General features: G+C 41.2%; 1 protein-coding gene across 4 annotated transcripts in view; it reads left to right on the forward strand.

Annotated features, from left to right (window-relative positions):
• Positions 1-6,976, forward strand: part of pou6f2 (POU class 6 homeobox 2) — a 652,592-nt gene extending 645,616 nt beyond the window's left edge. For all 4 annotated transcript variants that reach the window (XM_069920652.1, XM_069920651.1, XM_069920654.1 and 1 more), the window contains one exon: positions 2,873-6,976. In XM_069920652.1, the coding sequence (XP_069776753.1) occupies positions 2,873-3,377 (505 nt within the window). In that variant the 3' untranslated portion in view covers positions 3,378-6,976. The remainder of the gene's footprint in view (positions 1-2,872) is intronic.
• The last annotated feature ends 19,594 nt before the right edge of the window (positions 6,977-26,570 follow it).

A 26,570-nucleotide genomic window follows, 5' to 3' on the forward strand; every position in this document is an offset into this window, starting at 1 on the left:
GGGACAAGCAGGCACGGTGGCAGCGGTTGCAAGGGAAAATTGGTTGGTTGGGGTTGGGTGTTGGGTTTTTCCTCCTTTGTCTTTTGTCAGTGAGGTGGGCTCTGCGGTCTTCTTCAAAGGAGGTTGCTGCCCGCCGAACTGTGAGGCGCCAAGATGCATGGTTGGAGGCGATATCAGCCCACTGGCGGTGGTCAATGTGGCAGGCACCAAGAGATTTCTTCAAGCAGTCCTTGTACCTCTTTGGTGCACCTCTGTCTCGGTGGCCAGTGGAGAGCTCGCCATATAACACGATCTTGGGAAGGCGATGGTCCTCCATTCTGGAGATGTGACCCACCCAGTGCAGTTGAGACTTCAGCAGCGTGGATTCGATGCTTGCGGACTCTGCCATCTCGAGTACTTCGATGTTGGTGATGAAGTCATTCCAATGAATGTTGAGGATGGAGCGGAGACAGCGCTGATGGAAGCATTCTAGGAGCAGTAGGTGATGCCGGTAGAGGACCCATGATTCGGAGCCGAACAGGAGCGTGGGCATGACAACGGCTCTGTACACGCTGATCTTTGTGTGGTTCTAGATTAGTCCATAGGTAAATATCTCATTATCTACTTTGTGACAGCCCCTGGGTATGTAATACACTTTAATAAGATTATCTCTCATCCTTCTAAACTCCAATAGTTAAACCTACTCCCTTTGTTACATCCTGAATGTACATCGATGTAGAGAGCTTAGAAATGTGCTGTTCCCTTCAGATTCTTTCTCCTCCAACTCTGATTATGTACGAAGAATCCTGGAGACAATGAAATGCCTGAAAGATCAATTAAACCCAACCTGCTCAAAGATTCCTCATAAAACAATTATTTTATCCCAGAAATCAACTTAATCTTTTCTGAATGATCTCAAATGCAAATATATTCTTTGTAGGATAAGGGGAGTAAAGCTACAGGTGTAGTTGTATCAAAACTTCCTGCTTTTATATTAATCCTTTAGCAATCAAGGATGGTATTCAATTTGCATTCTTAATTACTTGCTAGACCCACATGCTAATTTTCTGTGTTTCATTTCTGTGGACACCCAGCTTCTCTTAGTTCCTCTCCATTTAAATACTAGCCTTCTTGTGTATTCTTCCCACCATAGATGATAATCTCATATTTCCCCACATTATAATCAATCTGCCAAAATTTTGCTCACCTACCTATCCATTTGAAGACTCCTTGTGTCCTCCTCTTAATGTATTTTCCACTTCTTTGTATTGTCAGAAAACTTGGCTACAATAAAGCAAGTCCCTTCATCTGGATTTTTAATAGTGTAAACAGTACTGATTTCTGGGGCACCTCTTAGCAATAGTTTGATAATGTGAAATTGAATGTTTTATCCCAGTTCTCAGCCTCCCATTACAATACAGTCATAGCATGGATATGTTGCATGGAAACAGATTCTTTGCCATTCCTCTATTCAGGCTATATTACTTCTGTCTCCTGCACTTACCATAAATACAAACACGACATAAGAAAAATAAACCATATTCGATCACTGCAAGAATAAACTTGTTTCATCATTAATTTTAAATGGAGATGCAACAATTTTCCTGGACTCAAATCTAATCTTATTTTAATAAGACAGTTTACACTAATTTTTCAACAATAATTTCTTTGGCTTGGCTTCGCGGACGAAGATTTATGGAGGGGGTAAAAAGTCCACGTCAGCTGCAGGCTCGTTTGTGGCTGACAAGTCCGATGCGGGACAGGCAGACACGGTTGCAGCGGTTGCAGGGGAAAATTGGTTGGTTGGGGTTGGGTAATAGTTATAGCAGAGTTCACATAATGGCTTTCTTTGTTTTTATATCAATCTCCTTCTAAATATTCAGTAGCTCCTCCATTTATCAAAGGCCCATTAAATCAAAGCCTCCCAGAATAGCTGCATGACTACATTTAGTAACAATTCAATTTCATCATTAAAAGCAAAAGGTCAATAAAATGGACTACAGTATTTTGTAAGACTTTACCATCATAGAAAATGTTTTGAGTAAAGATAAATAACACTTTTTAAAACTCCAGAGTCACTAATGGAAGCAAATAAAACAGCATTCATTTTAGACCATATGGAAATTTGTCTATAATTTCATATACAATCCTGTTTCGGAAGTACAGTACAATAGTCTGAAGATAATTAATGTAAAGTTTTAATACACATTCCATTTATTTTTTTAAATTTAAGACTCTCTCATGGAATTTGATTAAATGTGGTCTATGCAAGGCAGCAAAGATTTTTTAAATGCTCATATAGAGTGACATCCAGTTACAGTGTTGATGAGCTAGAACTGCTCAAGTAGCTGCTTCCTGTTATATCCTGAATGTTTGACAATGCAGTGACATTGGAACCTTGCTGCTCCAAGCATAGTTCCTTCTCCCTGCTGGAGTTCTGATTGTGTAGATGGAATTGCTACATAGTGTCTGAAAGAGCTTTAGGCCTATTTCCCATCCTACTTATCCACAGAACAGGTAAAAATTTAAAGGCAAGGATTTGCTTTTCTTTGATTTGGATGATTTGTTTTTTCTAAACTAAATTGCCATTCAGTGCATGGTTAACACTTTTTGCAGGTAATGTGGATGCATTTTTAACTGGGAAAATTATATAAATATGTATGTTTATACATTTCTGAAATGTAATATTAATAATTGATGAAGAGATGTATGTTATTATTTAAGTTATTTGTGAATTTATGACATTTTAATTTTAAAATATATTCTTTCTGGCAAATGGTCTTCCTGTAATGTCGCAGGGCCAATTCTAAGTGTCTCTGCCGGTTAATCAATCAGTAGGATCCCACCCTGGCAGAGCATCAGAGTAAGACTCTTCTTTCTCAACTTTCCTCAGACACACCATCCTGAGAAGCCACTTTTTCCTACCACAGGATGCCCAAGAGAGCTCTATAGCTAGCAGTCTGACAGCCAAACTGAACCCTGGCCTTTTGTATCCTGCCAGGTTCGAAAAGCTGGACATCACCCCTAAAAGTGCCCAGAAGATTAAGCCCGTTCTTGAGCGGTGGATGGCTGAGGCTGAGGCCCGCCACCGAGCAGGAATGCAGAATCTAACTGAGTTTATCGGCAGTGAACCCTCCAAAAAACGCAAGCGGCGGACGTCTTTCACCCCCCAGGCCTTGGAGATCTTAAATGCCCACTTTGAAAAGAATACACATCCATCAGGCCAGGAAATGACAGAAATCGCCGAGAAACTGAACTACGATCGGGAGGTGGTTAGAGTTTGGTTCTGCAACAAAAGGCAAGCATTGAAAAACACAATTAAACGATTAAAACAACCTGAGCCCTCAACAGGCCTGGCCATGGAACCGCTCACAAACTCTTTTGAAGAAGCCTCATAAAACAAAAGGTCCACCAGTAAGTCGTGAAACAACATCTTTGGAAGACTCCTTGCATCTCTCCTACAAGTCAAAGAATGCAAAGTGCTGAGTTGACACATTTTCAAACTGTCTTTGAGTTTACTTGTGCGGTAGTATTAGTTTTAACAAAGAAAAACATCCAGTCTTTTAGCAGGCTGAAACTGAACCAAATAGACTTTTCTTGTACTGTAAAATATGAGAAAAATATTTGACTGAGAGAAACACCTTCCATGAGTTACAGAGAGCTCTGTATTTCACAGAGAAACAATGTCTGAAGTAGTGCCTGTCATTCATTGTCAGGTACCAAGTGCTGCATTAATACTAATCTGTTAACCAAAGTCAGAAAAAAAGCACCAGAATCAAGTTATTAGCTTACTGGTTTTGAAAGTATATGGTGTTTAAACTTTTTACATTTGTGATTACAAAATTGGATGAATTACTTTTCTTCCCTCACAGATTGTGTCTAGATATCACATTTGGGGTAATACAATGGTGGAAACCTTTACAACATTGTCATTTTGTCTTTCTTATGTGCTATTGTAAGACCAGAAATGTTCGTGTGCAAACAATTTCAAAGTAATGGGCAGCTGCCAGTGTTTCTGTGTGATGAGTTTTAAATTGCACTGTATTTTAGTAGTGCAATACAAAAGGGAAATGTACACATTGCCTGTAATGTAACATTGGGTTTCCCTTTATTTCAAAGTAGCCACGAACATGAAGAGATTCTATTTAGCATTCCTGTTCCACAACCTCAATTGTCTGTGTAATTGCAGCATCAATGTGAATTTTGTGTGCAAAGCAATTTTTCCAAAGTCTGTTAGCCAAAGAATTTCAACAGCATTGTGGTTAAGGGAAAAATGATAAAGGTTAAATGAGAGATTAGGATTGGGTCATGGACTGTTACATTCTTGATCTCATTTATTCAGAATAGGTATTGGAGCAATGCATAAACTAAGGCACTGAGCTACAGTAAATGCACAGGCTGTAACTGGTAATCAGAGTTCATTTATAGCTCCTATTTTCATACTAAAGTTTTGATTGCTGAGAATTTATTGGTTATTCAAATCCCCACACCACTGGAAGCATATAAATGCATATGCACATGTGGCAAAAGTTTTCTTTAATTATATATGTAGTGTCTCTTTTGTTGGCCAAATAAAGGTTTTATCTGAAAATATTCAACTAATTTATAGCAAAATGTTTGGCATTAAAAGTGCCTAAGCTTTAAAATTATGGAAAGGACGCTTTTTCTCATCTGGTTCAGTATTTATGAGCAAAATTAATTTGTAGAAGACGATAAAGCCTACAAAGAATTGGGAATGTTTTCCAGATCTGGTTGCATGAAGACTTTTCTTCATTGACACACACTAACATTTTTTCTTCAGAAACATTGGATTTCAGATCTGTTTTTACACAGATCACTGACAATAAGACATAAGACTCAAAGAAAAGTGATATGTCACTATTGTTTTGGTCTTTTCTTTTGAACTTTATAAATAGCATTTAGGCCAATATTTGACAACATCATCTTTCATGTGAAATAGGGTCATTCTCATTTAAATATTCACTACATCGATAGCAAATGGCCAGGTTATATCAAATTAGTGGAGAAATGTCACAGAGACAATTGTCCTGGAAATTTGTCCTCAGTCTATGGTATGGTACTGATAAAGTACCAACAGTGCATTGCATTCCATTTCTTACCATGTGACACATTTTATGTCAATGACATAAATGACAAATTTCTTCTATAAATGTTTTTTTAATCCAGGATTCTTAATACCAACCAATTTTTTCTAACATTATTACATCTCGATTCATATATTAAACAATCAACAGTGGATGTTATGATCTCCTCAGCTCCATCACATCCATCATTTTTTCTTCACTGAATAAACTTAGCACCAAAAGTGATATTTGACTCAAAGTATCATATTACAGTTGTCACATAGAAGACAAAAAAAATTCTGAAGGTAAGTATAGATTCAAGCATTTGATGAACAAGAGCAATGACTGAACATTTGGTCAAGAAATTGTTCTTTTTCTAAAGTGCAGGGTTTTAAGGAAGGTGTCCTGGACTGTGTAAAGATCAAAATGTATGAGTTTTGAGTGATACTTATTGCACTGTAATGGAACATTAATATGGTGAATTAATGTTCATCTACAGAGCCAAATGGCGAATAAAGCTGAGTAAAAGTCAAGCATTACAGAGTTGAAATGGGTTAAAAAATTGTTTAAAGAATCTTGATAATCATAAACTCTTCAAGGCCCTATGGTCACAGCACATAGAAAGAGGCATTCTTACTAATAAGTCACAAACTTTATTACTGAATAGCTCTATGGAGCAATCTCATTATGACACATTCTGCAGTACAGGATTGTATGCCAGATGATAATCAATTGAATGCATTTATCAATTGAGATCAAACTAAAATCTTTTCAGTGAAGTAGAAATTAAAGAGGAACGTCTGCAGACGGCATGATTGAAGTGCAATACACAAAAGTGTTCTGGGTATTGCACTCATTGGAGTAGCACTCCAGTTCCAAACTAAATGATCATTTGTAAAATATTAACCAATATTACAAGAACATTGTTGTACCAGAGGCCATCAAGAGAGACATTGCACTATAACTGCTGTTGTTTACATTCATTATGTGTCGCACATTGATGTGCCGTATATTCCTTATCCCTTTTTCTATTTTTTTCATGTTTTTTTCTGTCCCTTTCAACATCTTTGTTTGACTTTAGAGATTCTGAAAAATCTGATATTGAAAAGGTTTTAACTCATTCACTCATTTTCATCTACATTGGCAGATATATACTGAATGGAACTAAGAAAGATAAGTAGAGGCTTAACTCAAGTAACTCAAGCTGTAACCAAATATAGAATCAAAATGCCTTTGCTCATCTTATCAATGCTGGACCAAAGCTCAGAGTATATGAGTATAGGTTATATGCACATTGTATAGATGTGGCTCGATATTACAGACAATCTCACAATATTAAGCTGTTACTTTTTAAATCTCTGTATAAATACTTTACCTCAACACTCTACTTATAGTACCCTAAATTACAACATTTGAAACCACTAATTTCCTTGTTAGACTTTGATCAATTGAGTGAAATCTGTTTTGGGTTAAAGTTTGCATTGTTCTCAGCTGAATGTGAAAGTCATGTGTTTTGCTTGTTTATAAATTAAGAATGCTCTATCTGTAGCACAGTGTTCATTAATCATTTGCATATGAGCGTTTTGCTAAAAGCTATAAAATTGTTGCCAGGGTCACTCAAATAAATTGCTGCAGAGAGTTAAGGTGTGAAACACACCACTGTTACACTGACAGTAAGAAGATTTTCTTTCGGAACTTCACTGCAAAGGAGGTTAAAAACTGGAACCAGAGACAAAACTTACCAGACGAAGATTCTTACTGTTCAGACATTTAAACCAAAGCTGACTTACCTTCACAGGTTGCTTACCTTTTATAGACTGAAAATACTGTACTTTATCTACAGCAATATCTGTATGGTCAGTTAAGCTGCACTTTGTGTATTTCTAAACAGCTTCCGATCTGTCACTTTTACTTTGTACCATAAAAATAAACAAAACATTTGAAATGATATTTTTAAACAAAATGATTATTTTGTGCATACTTTAGTTCTAAAGATTGTTGTTCAATGTAATGTTGATTGCGGAAGAGCACAGGAAGTGCCTTCATTGTGGTTTTACTGGAAATTATGATCTTTTTTGGTTGTATTATTATTTGTGAAGCTGGCGAGATCCTCTTTGGACATACAGGTAGATGTTTATGTTAAGAGGTCAACTGTTCTGATCAACTAATTAACATAACATCATTAATGGCATGGATGTGGTACCAAGTGGGTCAATTCTGAGACTTTTCCACTGTTTGTACCATTGGAGTAATTTCTGTATTTGCAAGTTAAGTTTCAGAGCACAGATATTATTAAAGATGATTGCGTTCTTTTTCCATTGCCTAGGAATGCACATGCAGAAAACAGATGCATTTATGATAATGAGAGAATTGTTTATAATTGCATGTGTACAGTTGCACTGTAATTCTTTCTTGCTGAAGCCAAACTGCCAACTAAAATATAGTAGTATTGATTATCACTATATGCTAAGACAAAAAAAGTTAATAAATATAAAAGAATAGATAAATAAATATTCAAAGTTGCAGTTAGTGCAGGAAAAAAGTGATGTTTCAACATTGTAGACAGATTGTTTGGTGGTCCTGGAGAAGTTTATGGTTTGCATTTGACTCGTTGTGGGGAAGTTCAAGAGCTTAGCAGTTGTTGGAGAAAAGTGTTCTTAAACCTACAGGTGCTGGACTTCAGACTTCTGTACCTTCTGCCTGAAGGTAGCAGCGAGAAGAAATTGTTATCGAAGTAATGATGATCCTTTATAATGTTGAGGTAGAGTCTCAGATAGTTGTCTTCATTGGAGGAGACATCAATGCCTGTGATGGACTTGGGTTTCTGTAGCCTTCTAAACCTGATCATGATGTAGCCAGTCACTATACTTTCCACAATACATCTGTGTAAGTTCAATAGATTACTTGGTGACATGCTAGATTTCTTCAAACTTCTTAGAAAAGCAAGGTTTTGCTGTGCTTTCTTCACAATTGCCTTGATGTACTGGCTTCAGGAGAGATCCTCCAAAATGTGGACTTCTGGGAACCTGAAAGACCTAACACTCTCAATTACTATCCTGTCAATGAAGCCAGGAGTATAAACTCCCCTTCCTAAAATGCACAATGAATGCTTTGGTCTTTGATGTTGAGAGCAAGATTGTTGTCCCGATATCACACAACCAAATTCTTCAACCTATATTATGACAATGGTCTTGTCATCACAAATTTATAGATTATGTTGGAGTTGAACTTGATGATGCAATTGTGAGTGTAGAGGGAATGGAGCACACCCTTGGGATGCTCTGTGTTGATGGTCAGTGAGCAAGAGGTGATGTTGCCAATACGCACTGATTGGGGTCTTCAGATGAAAAGTTGAGGATCTACTGGCAAACTGAGATCCCTGAGTTTGATTATTAATTGTTCTGGTCTGATTGTGTTAAATGCTGAGATGTTGTAAATGAACAACAGCCTGATGTAGGTGTTCTTGTGATCCAGGTGATTTAATGCAGAGTGGAGGGCCAGCGAGATGGCATCCCCTGTTAACCTGATGTGATGGTGGGCAAATTGCAGTGGATTCAGTTCCTTCCTGAGCAGGAGTTAATTGGCTCCATAACCAACCTCTCAAAGTGCTTCAACATGATAGGAGATAAATGCCACCAAATGGTAGTCATTGAGACAGGACACTTTGTTCTTTTTGGCCACCAACATGATGGATGTCCTCTTGAAGCAAATGGGATCCTCAGACCGTAGCAACGAGAAGTTGAAAATGATGCAAAATCTCCAGACAGTTGGTCCACACAGGTTTAAAGGGCATCACCATGTACATTGTATGGACCAAATGCTTTCTGAGGATTCAACCTTCTGGAGGCTCTTTGCAATTCAGCCTCAGAACTAGAGGCACAGAGACACCAGGGGTTTGCAAAAGAGCCTTATTGCTTTACCTTTGGAAGCAAGCATAAAGGGTGTTGAATTCATCCAGAAGAGATTTAAGAACTTTATTTACAATTTCAGCACATCTTAAAACACTTTATGGATAACTAAGAGATTTTGAAATGTAATGATTTTGTATTGCTGGGATGTGCGACAGCCAATGTGCATATAACCTTTCCCAAACTAGCCATCCGATAATGAATTGGTAATGTTGGTTGAGTGATAGATATTGGTTATGACAAGGGAAAAACTTACCTGCTCTTCCTTTTAATTATTCACAAATGACAGTCCAAATGGGTATAGGTTTGATGTCTCACTTGAAGGATGATAGTTCAACATTCCCTTTGTACATAGGGCCAGATTCTGTCCCAAAGTCTCTGGCTTGGGAATTGAAGCAACAATCTTCTAATTAAGATCTAATTAATCTACTTATTGATCTCCTGTCACAGAACCCAACAACAGCTCTGGCCTTTTCAAAATCATAGAAAAATGTTAACATGCATTTCATTTACACATTACTACTACTTGCAAGTTTGTTGTCAAGAACAGCACAGTTCAAATTCCTTACTTAATTTCACTGCTTCCAGCCAGTCTCCAATTTGTTATTGTTTAACAAGGAAACCAAAAAATATGTTGACCAACTAATTATCCTGCAGACAGATATTCACCATCGTCTTTATCAGCAAGTAAGCTAGGAGCAGCAGGAGGTCACTTAGCTCCTCAAACCTGTTCTGCTATTCAATAATTTATTATATTCCTGTCTAGCCATGGTAACCTTTCATTTCCTTGTGTATCAAGAATCTATCTCCCTGTCTTAAAAATGCTCAAAGACTGCTTCCACCAACTTTTGAGAGAGTGTTTCAAAGACTTTCAAAAATTTACCTCACATCTGTGTAAAATGGGAGACACATTTTACTTTTGAAGAGTACCTTCCAGTTTTACATTCTCCCACAAGAGAAAATATCCCCTCCACATCCACCCTGTGTCAAAGCCCCTCAAAATCTGACACATTTCAATTAAATTACCTCTCACTCTTCTAAACTCCAGCAAATGCAAGCCTAGTCTGTCCAACCTTTCTTCATAAGACATTAACACAGAAGTCTGTACAGTGTAAAAGGTATTATTTCATGAGAATGTGGGCTTTCATATAGTGAGAGAGCTAAAATTACTGTTAAAAGACATTATTTCATTTTCTTCAATGGTTACTTAAAGTTGAAAGCAAAGCTTCCATCACTTTGGAGAGGTTGTGGAATGAACTTAAGAAGGTAGTTGTTCTTTTCACCCAATCATTTTTAGGAACTTTATTACAATATTACACTGCCCTCTTGAAAGTTGCAATTACCCATTTGTCCAAAATGAGAATTGACCATTACTGTACATCCAAGAACAAAATTGTGGAATACAGTGGTATAAAGGATTTGGAAATGTACTTGTGAGGAGCTTAAAAGCCTATATAATCTACCCATTAGGCTACACCTGATATTACCAGTAATAGCGAAGTCAAGGAAGAGCTTTGAAAAGTTTATTCAGTTGAGTGAGTCCTCAGTGCCCAGAACAGTGGAACCTCCACTATCTGTAACAATTTGCCTTTTTTATTCAGTTGTTCAGTATGGTAGGGTAGAAGCTTTGTCCCACATTTTCTTCATGTTTACTCTTCCTTTGGTGTTGGATTTTGCAGTGAAGGAAAGTAGGAAAGGAGTGTCATTAGTATTGCAATTTTATATTTATACATCCCTGCTTAAACCTGCCAATTTATGTTCTGTTAGCCTTGCCTCATTCCTGCCTGGTATAAGTAAACTGTAATTTAAATGTAGCTTGTTTTGCACATTTCCATTTCCTCCCCTATGATTTCCACAGACAACTGCTAGTTGTGAAAGAACTGCATGCTAGGAAAAACTAATGGTGATTGACATTTTGTTCCAGGTATCCTTTTAGAGCATAAAACATAGAACATTACAGTTCAATACCAGCCCTTCAGCCCACGATGTTGTGCCAACCTATATACAGTATACCTACCAAAAAAAAATTAAATCTTCCCTACCTTATAACCCTCTATTTTTCTTACATCTATGTGCCTATCTGAATCTCTTAAATGCCGCTATTGTTCCAGCCTCCACCACCACCTCTGGCAATGATTCCAGGCAGCCACCCACAGCTCTCTGTGTAAAAAAAACCCTTGCCATTTCATCTAAATATTCCTCCCTTCACTTTGCTACTCCCGCTCTGGGAAAGGGGTACTGCCTCTCAGAATCTTGTAGACCTCTATGAAGTCACCTCTCATCCTTCTTTACACCAAAGAGAAAAGCCTTGCCTCATGAGACATAGTTTCAATCCAGGCAAATCTCCTCTGCACACTTTCCATAGTTTTCAAATCTTTCCCATAATAAGGTGACCAGAAATGAACACAATATTCTAACTGTGGTCTCATCAGAGATTTATAGAGCTGAAACATTGCCTCGTGACTCCTGAACTCAATTCCGCCCCGATTAATGAAGTAGGCACCTGCCTACATTTTGTTATACCCTGATGAAGGGCGCAAGCCTGAAATGTTGCATATCTTTATCTTTGCTGTATAAAGTACACTGTTTGACCTACTGAGTTTTTGCAGCATCGTTTTTTTAATCAATCAGTGTCTGCAGACTTTTGTGCTTTACCTCCAATTAATGAAGCCCAGCATACCATAGGGTTTCTTTTGTTTTGAATATTTTATTTATAGATTTTCAAACTCAAACAATTTACAGTAATAAATCAAAAATTACAATTATCCATTATATACAAAATTTGCTGTTGTGTCCGAGCCTTCCCCCCCCCCCCCCCCCCCCCCACCATTCAATAGACCACAATTACATATCTTCTTTGGCTTGGCTTCGCGGACGAAGATTTATGGAGGGGGTAAAAAGTCCACGTCAGCTGCAGGCTCGTTTGTGGCTGACCAGTCCGATGCGGGACAGGCAGACACGATTGCAGCGGTTGCAAGGGAAAATTGGTTGGTTGGGGTTGGGTGTTGGGTTTTTCCTCCTTTGCCTTTTGTCAGTGAGGTGGGCTCTGCGGTCTTCTTCAAAGGAGGCTGCTGCCCGCCAAACTGTGAGGCGCCAAGATGCACGGTTTGAGGCGTTATCAGCCCACTGGCGGTGGTCAATGTGGCAGGCACCAAGAGATTTCTTTAGGCAGTCCTTGTACCTTTTCTTTGGTGCACCTCTGTCACGGTGGCCAGTGGAGAGCTCGCCATATAATACGATCTTGGGAAGGCGATGGTCCTCCATTCTGGAGACGTGACCCATCCAGCGCAGCTGGATCTTCAGCAGCGTGGACTCGATGCTGTCGACCTCTGCCATCTCGAGTACCTCGACGTTAGGGGTGTGAGCGCTCCAATGGATGTTGAGGATGGAGCGGAGACAACGCTGGTGGAAGCGTTCTAGGAGCCGTAGGTGGTGCCGGTAGAGGACCCATGATTCGGAGCCGAACAGGAGTGTGGGTATGACAACGGCTCTGTATACGCTTATCTTTGTGAGGTTTTTCAGTTGGTTGTTTTTCCAGACTCTTTTGTGTAGTCTTCCAAAGGCGCTATTTGCCTTGGCGAGTCTGTTGTCTATCTCATTGTCGATCCTTGCATCTGATGAAATGGTGCAGCCGAGATAGGTAAACTGGTTGACCGTTTTGAGTTTTGTGTGCCCGATGGAGATGTGGGGGGGCTGGTAGTCATGGTGGGGAGCTGGCTGATGGAGGACCTCAGTTTTCTTCAGGCTGACTTCCAGGCCAAACATTTTGGCAGTTTCCGCAAAGCAGGACGTCAAGCGCTGAAGAGCTGGCTCTGAATGGGCAACTAAAGCGGCATCATCTGCAAAGAGTAGTTCACGGACAAGTTTCTCTTGTGTCTTGGTGTGAGCTTGCAGGCGCCTCAGATTGAAGAGACTGCCATCCGTGCGGTACCGGATGTAAACAGCGTCTTCATTGTTGGGGTCTTTCATGGCTTGGTTCAGCATCATGCTGAAGAAGATTGAAAAGAGGGTTGGTGCGAGAACACAGCCTTGCTTCACGCCATTGTTAATGGAGAAGGGTTCAGAGAGCTCATTGCTGTATCTGACCCGACCTTGTTGGTTTTCGTGCAGTTGGATAATCATGTTGAGGAACTTTGGGGGACATCCGATGCGCTCTAGTATTTGCCAAAGCCCTTTCCTGCTCACGGTGTCGAAGGCTTTGGTGAGGTCAACAAAGGTGATGTAGAGTCCTTTGTTTTGTTCTCTGCACTTTTCTTGGAGCTGTCTGAGGGCAAAGACCATGTCAGTGGTTCCTCTGTTTGCGCGAAAGCCGCACTGTGATTCTGGGAGAATATTCTCGGCGACACTAGGTATTATTCTATTTAGTAGAATCCTAGCGAAGATTTTGCCTGCAATGGAGAGCAACGTGATTCCCCTGTAGTTTGAGCAGTCTGATTTCTCGCCTTTGTTTTTGTACAGGGTGATGATGGTGGCATCACGAAGATCCTGAGGCAGTTTACCTTGGTCCCAACAAAGCTTGAAAAACTCATGCAGTTTGGCATGCAGAGTTTTGCCGCCAGCCTTCCAGACTTCTGGGGGGATTCCATCCATACCTGCTGCTTTGCCACTTTTCAGTTGTTCGATTGCCTTATATGTCTCATCCAGGGTGGGAACCTCATCCAGCTCTAGCCTTAGGGGCTGTTGAGGGAGCTGGAGCAGGGCGGAATCTTGGACTGAGCGGTTGGTACTGAAAAGAGATTGGAAGTGTTCTGACCATCGGTTGAGGATGGAGATCTTGTCGCTGAGGAGGACTTTGCCGTCTGAGCTGCGCAGCGGGCTTTGGACTTGGGGTGAGGGGCCGTACACAGCCTTTAGAGCCTCGTAGAAACCCCTGAAGTCGCCAATGTCCGCGCTGAGCTGTGTTCGTTTGGCGAGGCTAGTCCACCACTCATTTTGGATCTCCCGGAGTTTGCGCTGAAGATGGCTGCATGCGCGACGGAAGGCTTGTTTTTTCTCTGGACAACAATTACATATAACATTCAAGATACCCACAACAAAGGTAGGGGACACATCAGGGATTTGTCAAGGCCTGATGACCGGCACCTAGGCTGTTACATTTTTCTTGACTTTACTTGATTGGGCTGGAATGGACCCACCCCCCCACCCCTCCCTCAGTAGAAGGATACATGCGAAAGCCAGGGCAGCGAGATACGAAGTTCCACATTATAACTGTGCTCTTATGAAATTTAAATACAGTTGCCAAATTTTTAGAAAAACTTTGTATTTTTCCCTTAAGTTATAGGTAATTTTCTCCATTGGAACACAGCTTTGCATTTTCACATTTCCAGCGTGCAATGCCCAAGTGAGAGTCAGATTTCCAGGTTACCGCTATGCAATTCCTGGCCACTGCCAATGCTATCATTAGAAATTAGATTTGGAATGGGAACAGCTTCATCTTAAGCCTTACGTCCATCATATTTCCCAATAGGAACATCTCTGGGTTCTGTGGGAATTATTTACCTGTGATTTTTTTCTAGGGCTTGGCCTAGTTCCACCCAGAAGGGTCTCACCTTGGTACATGTCCAGGTTGCATGCACAAAGGTTCCTGTCGCAATGCCACATCTAAAACATTGGTCTGAAATTTCTGGTTTAGACTTATTCAATATTTGCGGTGTCAAATATAGCTGGTGGAGAAAGTTATACTGCACCAGCCTCTCCCGCTCATTAATAATCACAGTCATACTGTTCTGACACAGGTCTGACCAGCAATGCTCACCAATCGCTGTTCCTAAGTCTGACTCTCACCTTAATTTGTGAAGGTCTGGTTTAGGGCCTTCTGCTTGGAATAAGAAATACAACACTGAGATGAACTTCCCTGTGTTCCCCTTTCAAATCAGGGTCTCTATGTCACTGAACATCAGTAAGGTAATGGATGGACCTAATTTGTCCCTCAAGAAAGATCTTATCTGAAGGTAGCAGAGGAACATCTTATTTGACGTCATATTTATTTCTGAGTCGTAACAGTCCTCAATACACTTGACCCCCTTTCAGCACCAGATGTCCAGGATCTTGTTGTCTACCATCAATGTGACTAATCTATTCGGAGTCAGGGGTGTTTCTGGGGACAGCCTCACTTTAGACCCTATCTATTGATTAATTTTGTTCGATATAGGAATTATGTGTTTTAATATGGAGTTGCCTTTTTTACCAGATAATAATTTAGTGTCTCACTTGTAAATAAAGTCTCCTGCTACTTTTTCACCCACCAATTGCAGACCAATTTGTGTCCAGGATGGTACACCTCCCCCCTCAAATAGTGAGGTGACTGGGCTTCCCAATAATATTTCTTGGAGTCTGGTAACCTGAAGCCACTAGGACTAAAGTCCTAGTTTAGTTTTTCCATAGAGACCCTTGCTAACTTGCCATTTCACAAAAACCTTCTAACATGTGAACGTAAGTTCTGAAAGAATCCCCGAGGTAGCCCCATGGGGAGAGTCTGGAAGAGGTACTGAAGCCTCAGCAACACATTTATTTTAACACAGTTGACAATGCTCACCAGCGTGATAGGCAGGGCCATCCACTTACTTAAAGTGGGTATAATTCAGCTTATGTAAATTATTTAGGTTATTGTCCACCCTAAATATTTGATTCCATTTTTTGGCCTCTTCAAATGACTATTCTTTTGATATTGACTATAATCCCCCTTAGTAAGTGGCATGATTTTGCTTTTATCCCAATTGATCTTGTACTCAGAGACCTCTCCATAGACTTCCAAAGTTGGGTGCAGCCTGGCCAGTGAGTTTACTGGGTCTGTCAGATATATCAGTGCATCATCAGCAAATAGACTGATTTTGTATTCCTCTTGGCCCACCTTAAATCCCCTGATGTCTGGATTCTAGCAAATGACCTCAGCCAACAACTCCATACCTAGTATGAATCGAGCTGGATATAATGGACACCCTTGTCTACTGGCTCTTGACAGCGTGAAGGCTTGGGTGCATGGTTCAACTTTAGCCGTGGGAACGTGGTACAACACCCTTATCCAATTTATAGAAGTTAGCCCTGGCCCCACTTTTTCCAACACCTTGAATAGGAAGACCCATTCCAATCTGTCAAATACCTTCTCTGCTATGCTTCTTTCATCCCTTGAGTGTGCCAGATGCATTATACTCAGCAGCCTACTGATGTTGTCCACCACCTGCCTTTTTTGTGCAAAGCCTGCTTGAACCTTGTTTATTAATTTTGGCAAATATTTTGCCAATCTAGTTACCAGGGCTTTGGCAAGTATCTTTAAATCCATATTTAATAATTAGATTGGACTGTAAGAGGATGGTTTCAAAGGATCCCTGTCTTTTTTGAGATTTACTGTAATAATTGCCGTTGGAAAGGATTCTGGGAGGGTATGAATCTCAATCGCCTCGCCAAAAAAAAGAGGTATCAATAAATCTTTAAATTCCTTGAAGAACTCAGGCAGGAACTCATCCTCCCCCTGAGATTTGTTAGTCTGTAGTGAACTCAATTCCTTTCCTACTTCTTCCTCTGTGAAGGGAAGATCTAACCCTTCCTGTTCTTCTAAGTTTAAATATGGTAGTTCCAATTTTGACAAAAACTCATTGATTTTATTTGTTCCCTCTGTCTTGTATAGATTTTCATAAAATTGCCTAAAAGTCTCATTAATTTCTCTTGACTTGTATGAGATCATGTCATTCCCAGTTTGTATTGCATTGATCATCCTTGAGGCTTGTTCTGCCCTCAACTGCCAGGAGAGGACTTTATGTGCTCTCTCCCCCAATTCGTAATATTTTTGTTTTGACCTCATTATGGCCTTTTCTATACTATACATTTGAAGCTTATTGTATTTCAGTTTTTTTGTTTTGTTTGTTAGACCCCTATATTGTTTTTCTGAGCCAGATTTTTGAAAGTCCCTGTGTCCCAGAGGAGAAATTTAACAAGAGAAGAGGTGAAGTTGGTTTCACAGAATGTGTCTATTTGTGTCCTCACAAAGATACAAAACTCTAGCTTCTTTAACAGCAACATATTAAGATGCCATCTATACACCATCTCTTGGTGATCAAGCATTTCTATAGTTAATGTCAAAAGTGAATGATCTGGTAGAAGCCTCACTGCATATTTGGTCTCCATGATCCTACCCTCTATTTGGGATGAAACCGGAAATAAATCCATCCTTGAGTAGGAATCATGTTGCCCCAAATACAAGGAACATGGGTGTTTTTGTCTCCATACATCTATCAAATTAATCTCCTTCAGAGAGTCAATGGTAGCCCTTGCTGCCTTTGTCTTTGCTAATTTTTTTCATTGACTTGTCCAGGACAGGATCCAGACAAAAGATGGTTCCCCCGCCACCAAAATATTTTCTCTTCTCTCTGCCAATTTCAAGAAGGCATCTTGAATGAACTTTTCGTCATCAAGATTGGGGGAAATAAACATTCACTAGGGTCCAGAATTCTGAATATATCTGACTGTACACCATTAAAAATCTTCCTGCTTTGTCTATAATCACACTGTCCACTCTTACTGGAACACTTTTTCCAATCTTGATTGCCTCACCCCTTGTCAGAACCAACGAGGATGCTATTACCTGGCCCACCCATCCCCTTTTTAACTTTTGATGCTCCCGCTCTGTTATGTGTGTTTCCTGAAGGAAGGCAAGATCTATCCCCATTTTTTTCTCTTCACTCACCCATTCAGACCATTTATGTTAAAACTTAAATATTTGATATTATTAGCAATTGTCCCAGAGACCATATTTCCCCCATACCCTGACCATCCAATGTCCACCCAATCCTTTTCCTTCAGCCAGGCACTCCAGACCACCATGACAAATCCCAGTAAGGAAAAATAATAAGAGACTAAAAGGATAAAAAAAGACAAAAGGAACAGCATAAAATACAGCAACAAACTATTGAATTCACATATATTCCCCATCTATATCTCACTCCCTTGACTCTTCCCTCCCCCCACCCTAGTGACTTCACCCTCCACATCATCATTATCCCCCTCCTCACCACAGGCTGTGCATTTTGTACCTATCTACCTCCCACACCTTTCCGCCCTCACTCCCCAACCCCCCCCCCCCCCCCCCCACTGGACCATTTTCCTTTCTACAAATTCTTCCATTAATGTATTTATGCAACAAACAGTTAAGCCAACAATTATTATTATAGCTATTACTTGCAGTACATTCTTAAATACACCATAATATTGACATTACCCATTGGTACTTATTTCTTACAAACCAGCAACTGTTTTACAAACTGTTGGGCCTCTTTGACCTCCAACAGGAACGTTCTCTCACCTCCAATTTTTAGAGTTGTCAGGTATCTGAGGACACATTCACACCCTTTCTGCCTGGCCATTCTTTTTATTGCCTCGAATTCATTTCTTTGTTTTAGGAGGTCCACATTTATGTCTGGGTAGAAGAACACCTCATTCCCCTCCAGCTCCATCGCACCCCCCCCCCAACCCCCGGCTTTTGCCTGACAGCTGCCACACTTAAAATTTTCTCTAAGTCCCGGTGACGCAAAAGCTTCACCAACTCTGAGCGTGGCCTTTGACCGGGGCCCGGATGTGGGAAGGAGCACTGATGGGCTCTCTCTACCTCCACTGATTCTCCCAGTTACTCCCTTCCTAAAACCTCTGGTAACCAGCATTGAAAAAAATATATTATGGGATCCCTCCCTTCTTTACCTTCAGGCAACCCACAATTTTTATGGTATTCTCCAGAGTGCTAGAGGCAACCCCTTTCTTCCCCCCCCATACACTTCCTTCCACTTTATCTATCCTCTTGTCCCCAATCATTGCCCCACTTCATTCTCCCTCTTCAGTCACATTCCTGTCAGTTCCCTTCGGTCCATCTGTCCATTTAACAGACAGTTCTGTTTTCTTCCCTTAACGTCTCTCTGGCCAAGTCCCTCGTCCATTCTTCCCATGGCATTTAAAATGTTTGTATGAGGGCTCTGCCTCTCCCTCTTGCAATCATCATCTTGCCATGTCCACTTTGCCTTCCTCAACCTCCACTCTTCCACCTCTCATCTCGCCCCTAGCCTTCAAACTCCTCCTGCTCCCACCTCTGTTCCTAGCTGGTCCACGCCCAAGCAGTCTCCACACCCCTCCCACACTCATCCTACCACCCATCATATTCCACGTTCAGTGCTCTTTCACTGTCCTCAGGGGGAGGGTGTGACACCCTTTCTGAGGCTCAGATCTCTCCTTGGGCCTCTCGATGTACCGATCAGAAATGACCCCCCCCCCCCCCCCCCCCCCCCCCCCCCCCCCCCCCCCCCCCCCACACCAGCAGCTCGGCATGTTCTGTGGGTCATGGCTCCATTGTCAGGACCTCCCAGGCTTTAGGCCTGGAATTGGTATCACCATCTTGGGCTCCACAAGGCGGGCTGGATCAGATGCTGACTGTTTCTCCTAATTTATTGGCTGCCTTTATTTGACTGGCATTTTTCCTTCCTATTTTTATCAAGTAGGAATCTTTATTTATCTGTCATTGCTATTTTTAGAGCTTGTACTTTTTTTTAACTTTTTGGCTTTTCTGGTCTGGGAGCTCAAGAGGTCAACATCCTGTTACTCCCTCCTCATCACGTGACCTCCTACCATAGACCTTCTTAAAAGACCTATCAAGCTGAAAAGCAATGTTGAGAGATCTATGGATTTGAACCTCAACGTTCCTCCGTTCCTCCACAATGTTAAGTATCCTACCATTAACCATGTACTCATCCTTCATGTTTGACCTTCCAAAATGCATTATCTCACATTTATTTGGATTAAGCTCCATCTGCTACTTTTCTACTCAACTCTGCATCCTGTCTATATCCTGCTGTAACCTACAACAGCTTTCAACATTATTAACACCTCCAATCTTCATATCATCTGGACACTTAATGGCCCATCCCTCTACTTCTTTGTCCAGTTCATTTATAAAAATCACAGAGCAGAGGACCCAGAACAGATCTCTGCAGAACTCTACTAGTCACTGACTTCCAGGCAGAATATTTTACATCTATTACTACTCTCTGCTTTCCACAGGCAAGCCCATTCTATATCCACATAGCTAAGGTTCCATGGCACCCATGCCTCATGACTTTCTGCATGAGTCTCCCATGGGAACCTTCTCAAATGTATTACTAAAATCCATATACACCACATCTACTGCCTTACTTTCATCCGTTTCTTTTGTTACTTCCTCAAAAACTCAATTAGTTTGTGAGACATGAACTTCCCCTCACAAAGCCATGGTGACTACCCCTTAGAAGACTGTACTTCTCTTAAATGCTCATAAATCTTGAACTCAGGAATCCACTCCAATAGTTTCCCACCACTATTGTAGACTTACTGGTCTATAATTCCCTGGATTCTCTTTATTACCTTTTTTAAACAAGGGAACCACATTTTCCATTGTCTAATCCTCCAGCACCTGCCCTGTGGCCAAGGAGGATGCTAATATCATTGCCAACACCCCTGCCATCTCATCCCTCCCTTTCCATAGCAAGCTGAGTATATCTCATCCCATCTCAGGGACTTAACAATCTTAATGTTTTAAGAAGAACCAGCACTTCCTCTTTCTTAATTTTAACCTGGTCCAGCGCATAGGTTTGTTCTATTCTGATTTTGGTCTTGTCTGATGAATACTGAAGCAACTAGTCATTTAGGACCTCCCCAACCTCCTCTGCCTCTAGACACATGTTGCCTCCTTTATCCTTAGGCTGCCCTACCTTCACTCTCATCATCCTTCTGCTCTTCCCTTATGCATAGAATGCCTTAGGGTTTTCCTTAATCCTACTTGCCAAAGCCTACTCCTGCTCCCTACAAGCTCTCTTAAGTCATTTCTTCAGTTCCTGGCTACCTATAATTCTCATTATCACTTTTTTGCTTCTTAAATCAAATGTATACTTCCTTCTTCCTCTTAAATATCTGCCTTGCCCATTTTATAAACCATGGTTCCCTATTCCTACTATCTTTTCCCTTTCTGCAGCTGTGGGACAAACCTATCCTGAGCCCAGTGCAAGTGGTCTCTAAACAGCCTCCACATTACTTCTGTATTTTCTGCCGAGAACATTTGTTCCCAATTTATTCTCCCTAGTTTCTGTCTCATCCCATCATTATTAGCCCTTTCCCAATTAAACACTTGACCATTTTGTCTGCTTTTATCTTTGTTCATAGTTATGCTAAAGCTCAGGGAGTTGTGGTCACTGCCACTAAAATGCTCTCCCTCTGAGAAGTCTGCCACCTGACCAGGTTCATTACCAAGTTCTAGATCCAGTATGGTTTCTCCTCTAATTGGCTAGTCGACATACTATGTCAGGAATCTTTCTTGGACACACCTGACAAATTCTGCCCCATCTATTCCTCTTGCAGTAGGGAGGTGCCAGTCAATATTTGGGAAGTTGGACCCACCTTACAGAATAAGAGCATTTAAAACTAAAGAGGGAGTAGGTAGGTCGTGTCAATGTCCTCCTTCAATTCCAGGGCCAGGGAAATTGCTATATTGATAAGGAGGAATGTTCCAGTCATGGTCAAGGATGTAGTCATGCCCTCTTCACTCTGCTGCCATCAGGGAAAAGGTCCAGGAGCCTGAAGACGAGCACTCAGCGGCACATGGACAGCTTCTTCCCCTCCACCATCAGATTCCTGAATGGACAATGAACCCCAGACACAGCCTCATTTTCTCTTCTTATGGTATTGGTGCAAAACAACAAATTTTGTGACTTGTTCATGACAATAAATTCTGATTCTGAAGTAGTCTTGTCTCTTTACAGTTCTGGTTATCCCCAGCAGAGGACAGCATTTATACAGCCCTGCGAATTTCATGTGGGATTTAATTTCCAAAACATGTACTCAGAAATCTAGACATTTATGAATATATATTTCCTGAATTATTATGATGAAGTTGATACAAGAAATACTCTTGAAAGTAACTGAAGGGTATGAGAATGTCTTGGTTGGAAGGGATTTTAATTATTATCTGGATCCAGTCATGGACAAGTCAGCAAAGAAAGTGACAAAGGCCAGGATGGCCTTTATGAAAGAATTAAATCTCATAGATGTCTGGAGAAGGCTGAACTTGAGAGAAAGGGATTACTCCTTTTACTCGAGACAACATGACTCCTACACTAGAACTGATTTATTTTTGGCATCAGCCTAATTGGAGGGTAGATAGAGGAAACTGAGTATATGGTGCATCTACTGTCAGACCACTCTCCCTTGACTTTATCCATTATAATGTCAGATAAGCAGGCAGCGATGTATAGATGGCATTTGAACACGCTGCTGTCGGGAAAAACAGAATTTTGTAGCTTTGTCAGGGCCCAAATGGAGATGAACTGCCCCTCTACTGAACACAATTTTCTAATATGGGACAAATTAAAGGCTTATTTAAGGGGACAGATCATTGGATATACCAAAAGAATTAAAAAGGGGCACATGAAGGAGGTTAGCATCCTAGGACAGGTGATAGTTCAATTGGAAAAGGATTACCAAAGAAAAAAACAGGAATTTGGTGAACAAAAAGCTCAAATACAATACATTACAAACATATAAAATAGAAAAGCTGATTTTAAGATCTAGACAGCAATATTAGGAGCTGGGGGAGAAGACCCATAAAGTTTTGTCCTGGCAGGTGAGGATGGAAGAGGTCTCGAGAACAATTAATGCAGTTCAGACAGGGGACGGCAAGATCTCATATAAACGAAAATAAATAAATGATACATTTGGAAGATTTTACAAGGAATTATATAAATCGCAATTAAGGGGTGATCCCAACAAAATAGATGATTTCTTACTTCCATTGGCCTTACCAAATTTGGATCAGGAAGATCGAGAGAGGCTGAATGCCCCTTTCTCTAAAGAGGAAATTGCAGAGACCCTGGGCTATTTACAAGCTGGAAAATTTCCAGGAGAGGATGGTTTCCCTGCTGAATTTTAGAAAGAGCTTAAATATTTGCTAATGCCTCTTTTTATGAAGGTGGGTGGACCAGGCAGCAGAGACGCATACCCTCCCAGAGTCTTCTCAACAGCAATCATCACAGTGATACCTAAACAAGGTAGGGATCCATTGAATTCATTGAACCCATCTTGTTATTAAATACAGATTATAAAATCACTGCTAAAGCATTGGCTAACAGGTTGGCAAAATATCTGCCGAAATTAGCAAATCCAGATCAAGCCAGATTTGTAGAAGGGAAGCAGTCAGCGAACAATATAGCTAGACTGCTTAATAAAGTGCATTTGGCATAGTCAAGGGTGGATCCAGGAGTGGCTGTATCTATGGATGCAGAGAAGACCTTCGACAGACTGAAGTGGGACTTTTTGTTCAAGGTACTGGTGAAATTGGGAATGGGTCAAACATTTATTAATTAGGTGAAGACACTATACCATAAACCCCAAGTAAAAATTATTACAAATGGGCAGATTGAAGTGCCAGTTGATGAAGTAGACAGAGACGATGTGGTCAAACAATAATCATGGCTTTTATTAGTAGAAACTCATGATGCAATAATGAAAGACAATAGGTGCATAGACAGTTATATCCAAGGGGAGTGCCTTAACAGTAGAGATAATCCACAGCCAATGTTAGTACAGCAAGGCTCACCAGAGGGGAGACAGGCACCTTGGCAGACATTCACCACACAGATGTCTCCAGTGTTTCCATTCAGTAGGCAGAGCTGTCCATTGTCTCCAATGCTGTTCGTACTGGCAATTGAGCCACTGGCAGAAGAAGGGTTAAAATCAAAAGGACAGCTGCTAGGAAAGACTGAAGCAAGCGATACATGGATACCATTTGGCCTTGAGAATACTCTAACAGCCAAATTATGCCAGTATCTAGCAAGCAATCGAAATATAATGAGATGTTTTATGAATATGTCAGCCTATCAGGTTGTTTACAAATTCTGGCTTTGTCTCAAAACAGGTTGCTCCTTTGCATCCATGGGGACTGGTACAGGTTCTGGGTCTGTAGTGTGGGAAGGACTGACTTCTGGACCTGCTCCAGAATCTCCAGCATGAGGCAGTGGAGCCTCAGCATGGCCATCTGAAAGCTTACTAGGGGTCATAGGCTCCCTCTAAGTATGGGTGCGAGGAAGGGGCGAACCAGGCGAGGCCAGATCTCTTAGGGGTACAGTGTTAGTACTTCCGTCTGGGAATTTAACATGAGTGTAGTTGGGGTTAGTATGCAGTAGCTGAACTGGTTGGACTAGGGGGTCTGTTTTACGTGCCCGAGCGTGGCTCTTCAGCAGCACGGTTCCAGGCTCAGATAAACAGGCTGGCCAGTCCATCACAGTTCCTGATTTCCTAGGAAAGGCAAACATATGTTCATGAGGTGTTTGATTTGTTGCAGTACACAATAAAGACCGAATAGAATGTAGTGCCTCAGGCAGCACCTCCTGCCACCGGGTAACAGGATAACCATGTGTTTTTAAAGCAAGATTAACAGTCTTCCAGACTGTAGAATTAGCCCTTTCAACCTGCCCATTGCCCTGCGGGTTGTAGCTCGTGGTACAGCTGGTGGCAATCCCCTTTCGTAGCAGGGCTCGCCGCAGTTCAGCGCTCGTGAATGCTGAGCCTCTATCGGTATGAATGTAATTGGGAAAACCAAAAATGCTAAAAATTCTGTCAAGTGAGTTAATGACAGACGCTGACGAGATGTCAGGGCATGGTATTGCAAAGGGAAACCTGGAATATTCATCAATTACAGTAAGGAAATATACATTTTTATTGTTGTAAGGTAATGGCCCTTTAAAATCTAAGCTAATCCTTTCAAAAGGTCGGGTTGCCTTGATGAGAACAGGACAGCTTTTAGTCAGGAAACTGACTTTTTCCAGAGAGTAAGGAAGGTTGTTAGCCCTTATGTAGTGGAAGAACCTTGTGACTCCTGGGTGGCACAGTCTCCTATGGATCTCTTTTAGCCCCTCCAGCTGAGCACCAGCAGCAGATTGTGACAATGCGTCAGAGGGATCATTTAACCTGCCCGGTCTGTACTAGATCTCATAATTAGAAGTTGAGAGTTCAATTTGCCAGTGTGCCATCTTATCGTTCTTGATTTTACTTTTGTGTTTAGCACTGAACACGTAGGCTACAGATTTCTGATCAGTGACAAGAGTAAATTTTCTGCTGCTAAAAAGTGTCTCCAGTAGCGATCAGCTTCAATAATAGCCTGGGCTTCATTTTCAATGGCAGATGTTTAAGTTCAGGTCTGGGTAACTTATGGGAGAAGAATGCCACAAGTCTGCCCTTTTGATTAAGGGTTCCTGCCAAGGCACAATCTGAAGCATCAGTGTCCACTTGGAATGGGACATCCTCGTCAATGGACGAGAATGCAGCTTTGGCAATATCAGCTTTAATTCTCTTGAAAGCCTTCAAGGCCATTGGAGAGAGAGGAAAAGATTTAGTGTCAAACAGAGGGCATGACTTCGTGGCATAGTCCCGAACCCATTTGCAGTAGTAGGAAAAGAATCCCATACACCTTTTAAGGGCTTTTGCTGAGTTTGGGGGTGGTAACTTCTTAAGGGGGGCCATTCTCTCCGGGTCGGGGCGGATTTCACCCTTGCGGACAATGTCGCCCAGAATGGGTAGCTCTGTCGCGTTGAACACACATTTGCCCTCGTTAAATGTAAGGTTGAGTTCTTTAGCTGTTGCTAAAAATTTCTTTAAGTTGTTGTCCTGCTCAACCTATGTTTTCCCACAGATAGTGACATTATCCAGATAGGGAAACGTACCCTTTTAAACTGGTATAACCCCCCATCAGCCTCAAAAGCCGTATAAGGCTGTTCCCTTTTCTTAATGGGGATTTGGTGATAAGCTGCTTTGAGGTTAATAGTGGAGTACACTTTGTATTGCGCTATCTGATTAATCATTTCATTGATGTATGGCAGGGTGTAGGCATCCAGATTCGTGTAACGGTTGATTGTCTGGCTGTAGTCAATAGCCAGTCATCTCTTAGTGTGATTTTTCACGACTATCACTTGGGCCCGCCACGGACTCTTACTAGGTTCAATTATTCCCTCTTTAAGCAGTCTCTGGGTCTCAGCTTTGATAAACTCACGATCCTCTTTGCTGTAAGAATGGCTCTTAGTGGCAATCGGCTGACATTCAAAGGATAAATCACTGAAAAATTAAGGAACTTTGATCTTTAATGCGGACAGACCACAGTAACTAGCATGGGGGATGATAAGTGTGGGTAGTGGCCAACCGAAATTTAGCACTACACTGTTCATCTGAGATCGAATATCTAACCCCAGTACCACAGGGGCGCAGAGCTCCAGCATAATAAAGAACCACACATCAGCCAGAAAATGTCCCTGCAAATTTAAAGTAACTTTACACTTGTCCCGTACAGTTTTTGTAAGTTCACTACAAGCCATCGATATCTTTCGGTTCACTGGATATCTCTGCAAATTTAAGGCTCTGGCAACTCTCTCGTGGATGTAGCTGTCAGTACTCCCCAAGTCTATTAGACAATTAAGAGTCTCACCATTCACCTCTCACTTCATAGTTGACCGTTCCAGTCCGTAACATCCCCCAAGCTTTGGAGTCAATTGAGCTATCACAGGGAATCTCACCTCGCCGTCACTTGAAGTCGATTCAGCCTGCTCGTCTG

The sequence above is a fragment of the Narcine bancroftii genome, chromosome 2 (assembly GCF_036971445.1).
Source record: "Narcine bancroftii isolate sNarBan1 chromosome 2, sNarBan1.hap1, whole genome shotgun sequence".
NCBI lineage: Eukaryota > Metazoa > Chordata > Chondrichthyes > Torpediniformes > Narcinidae > Narcine > Narcine bancroftii.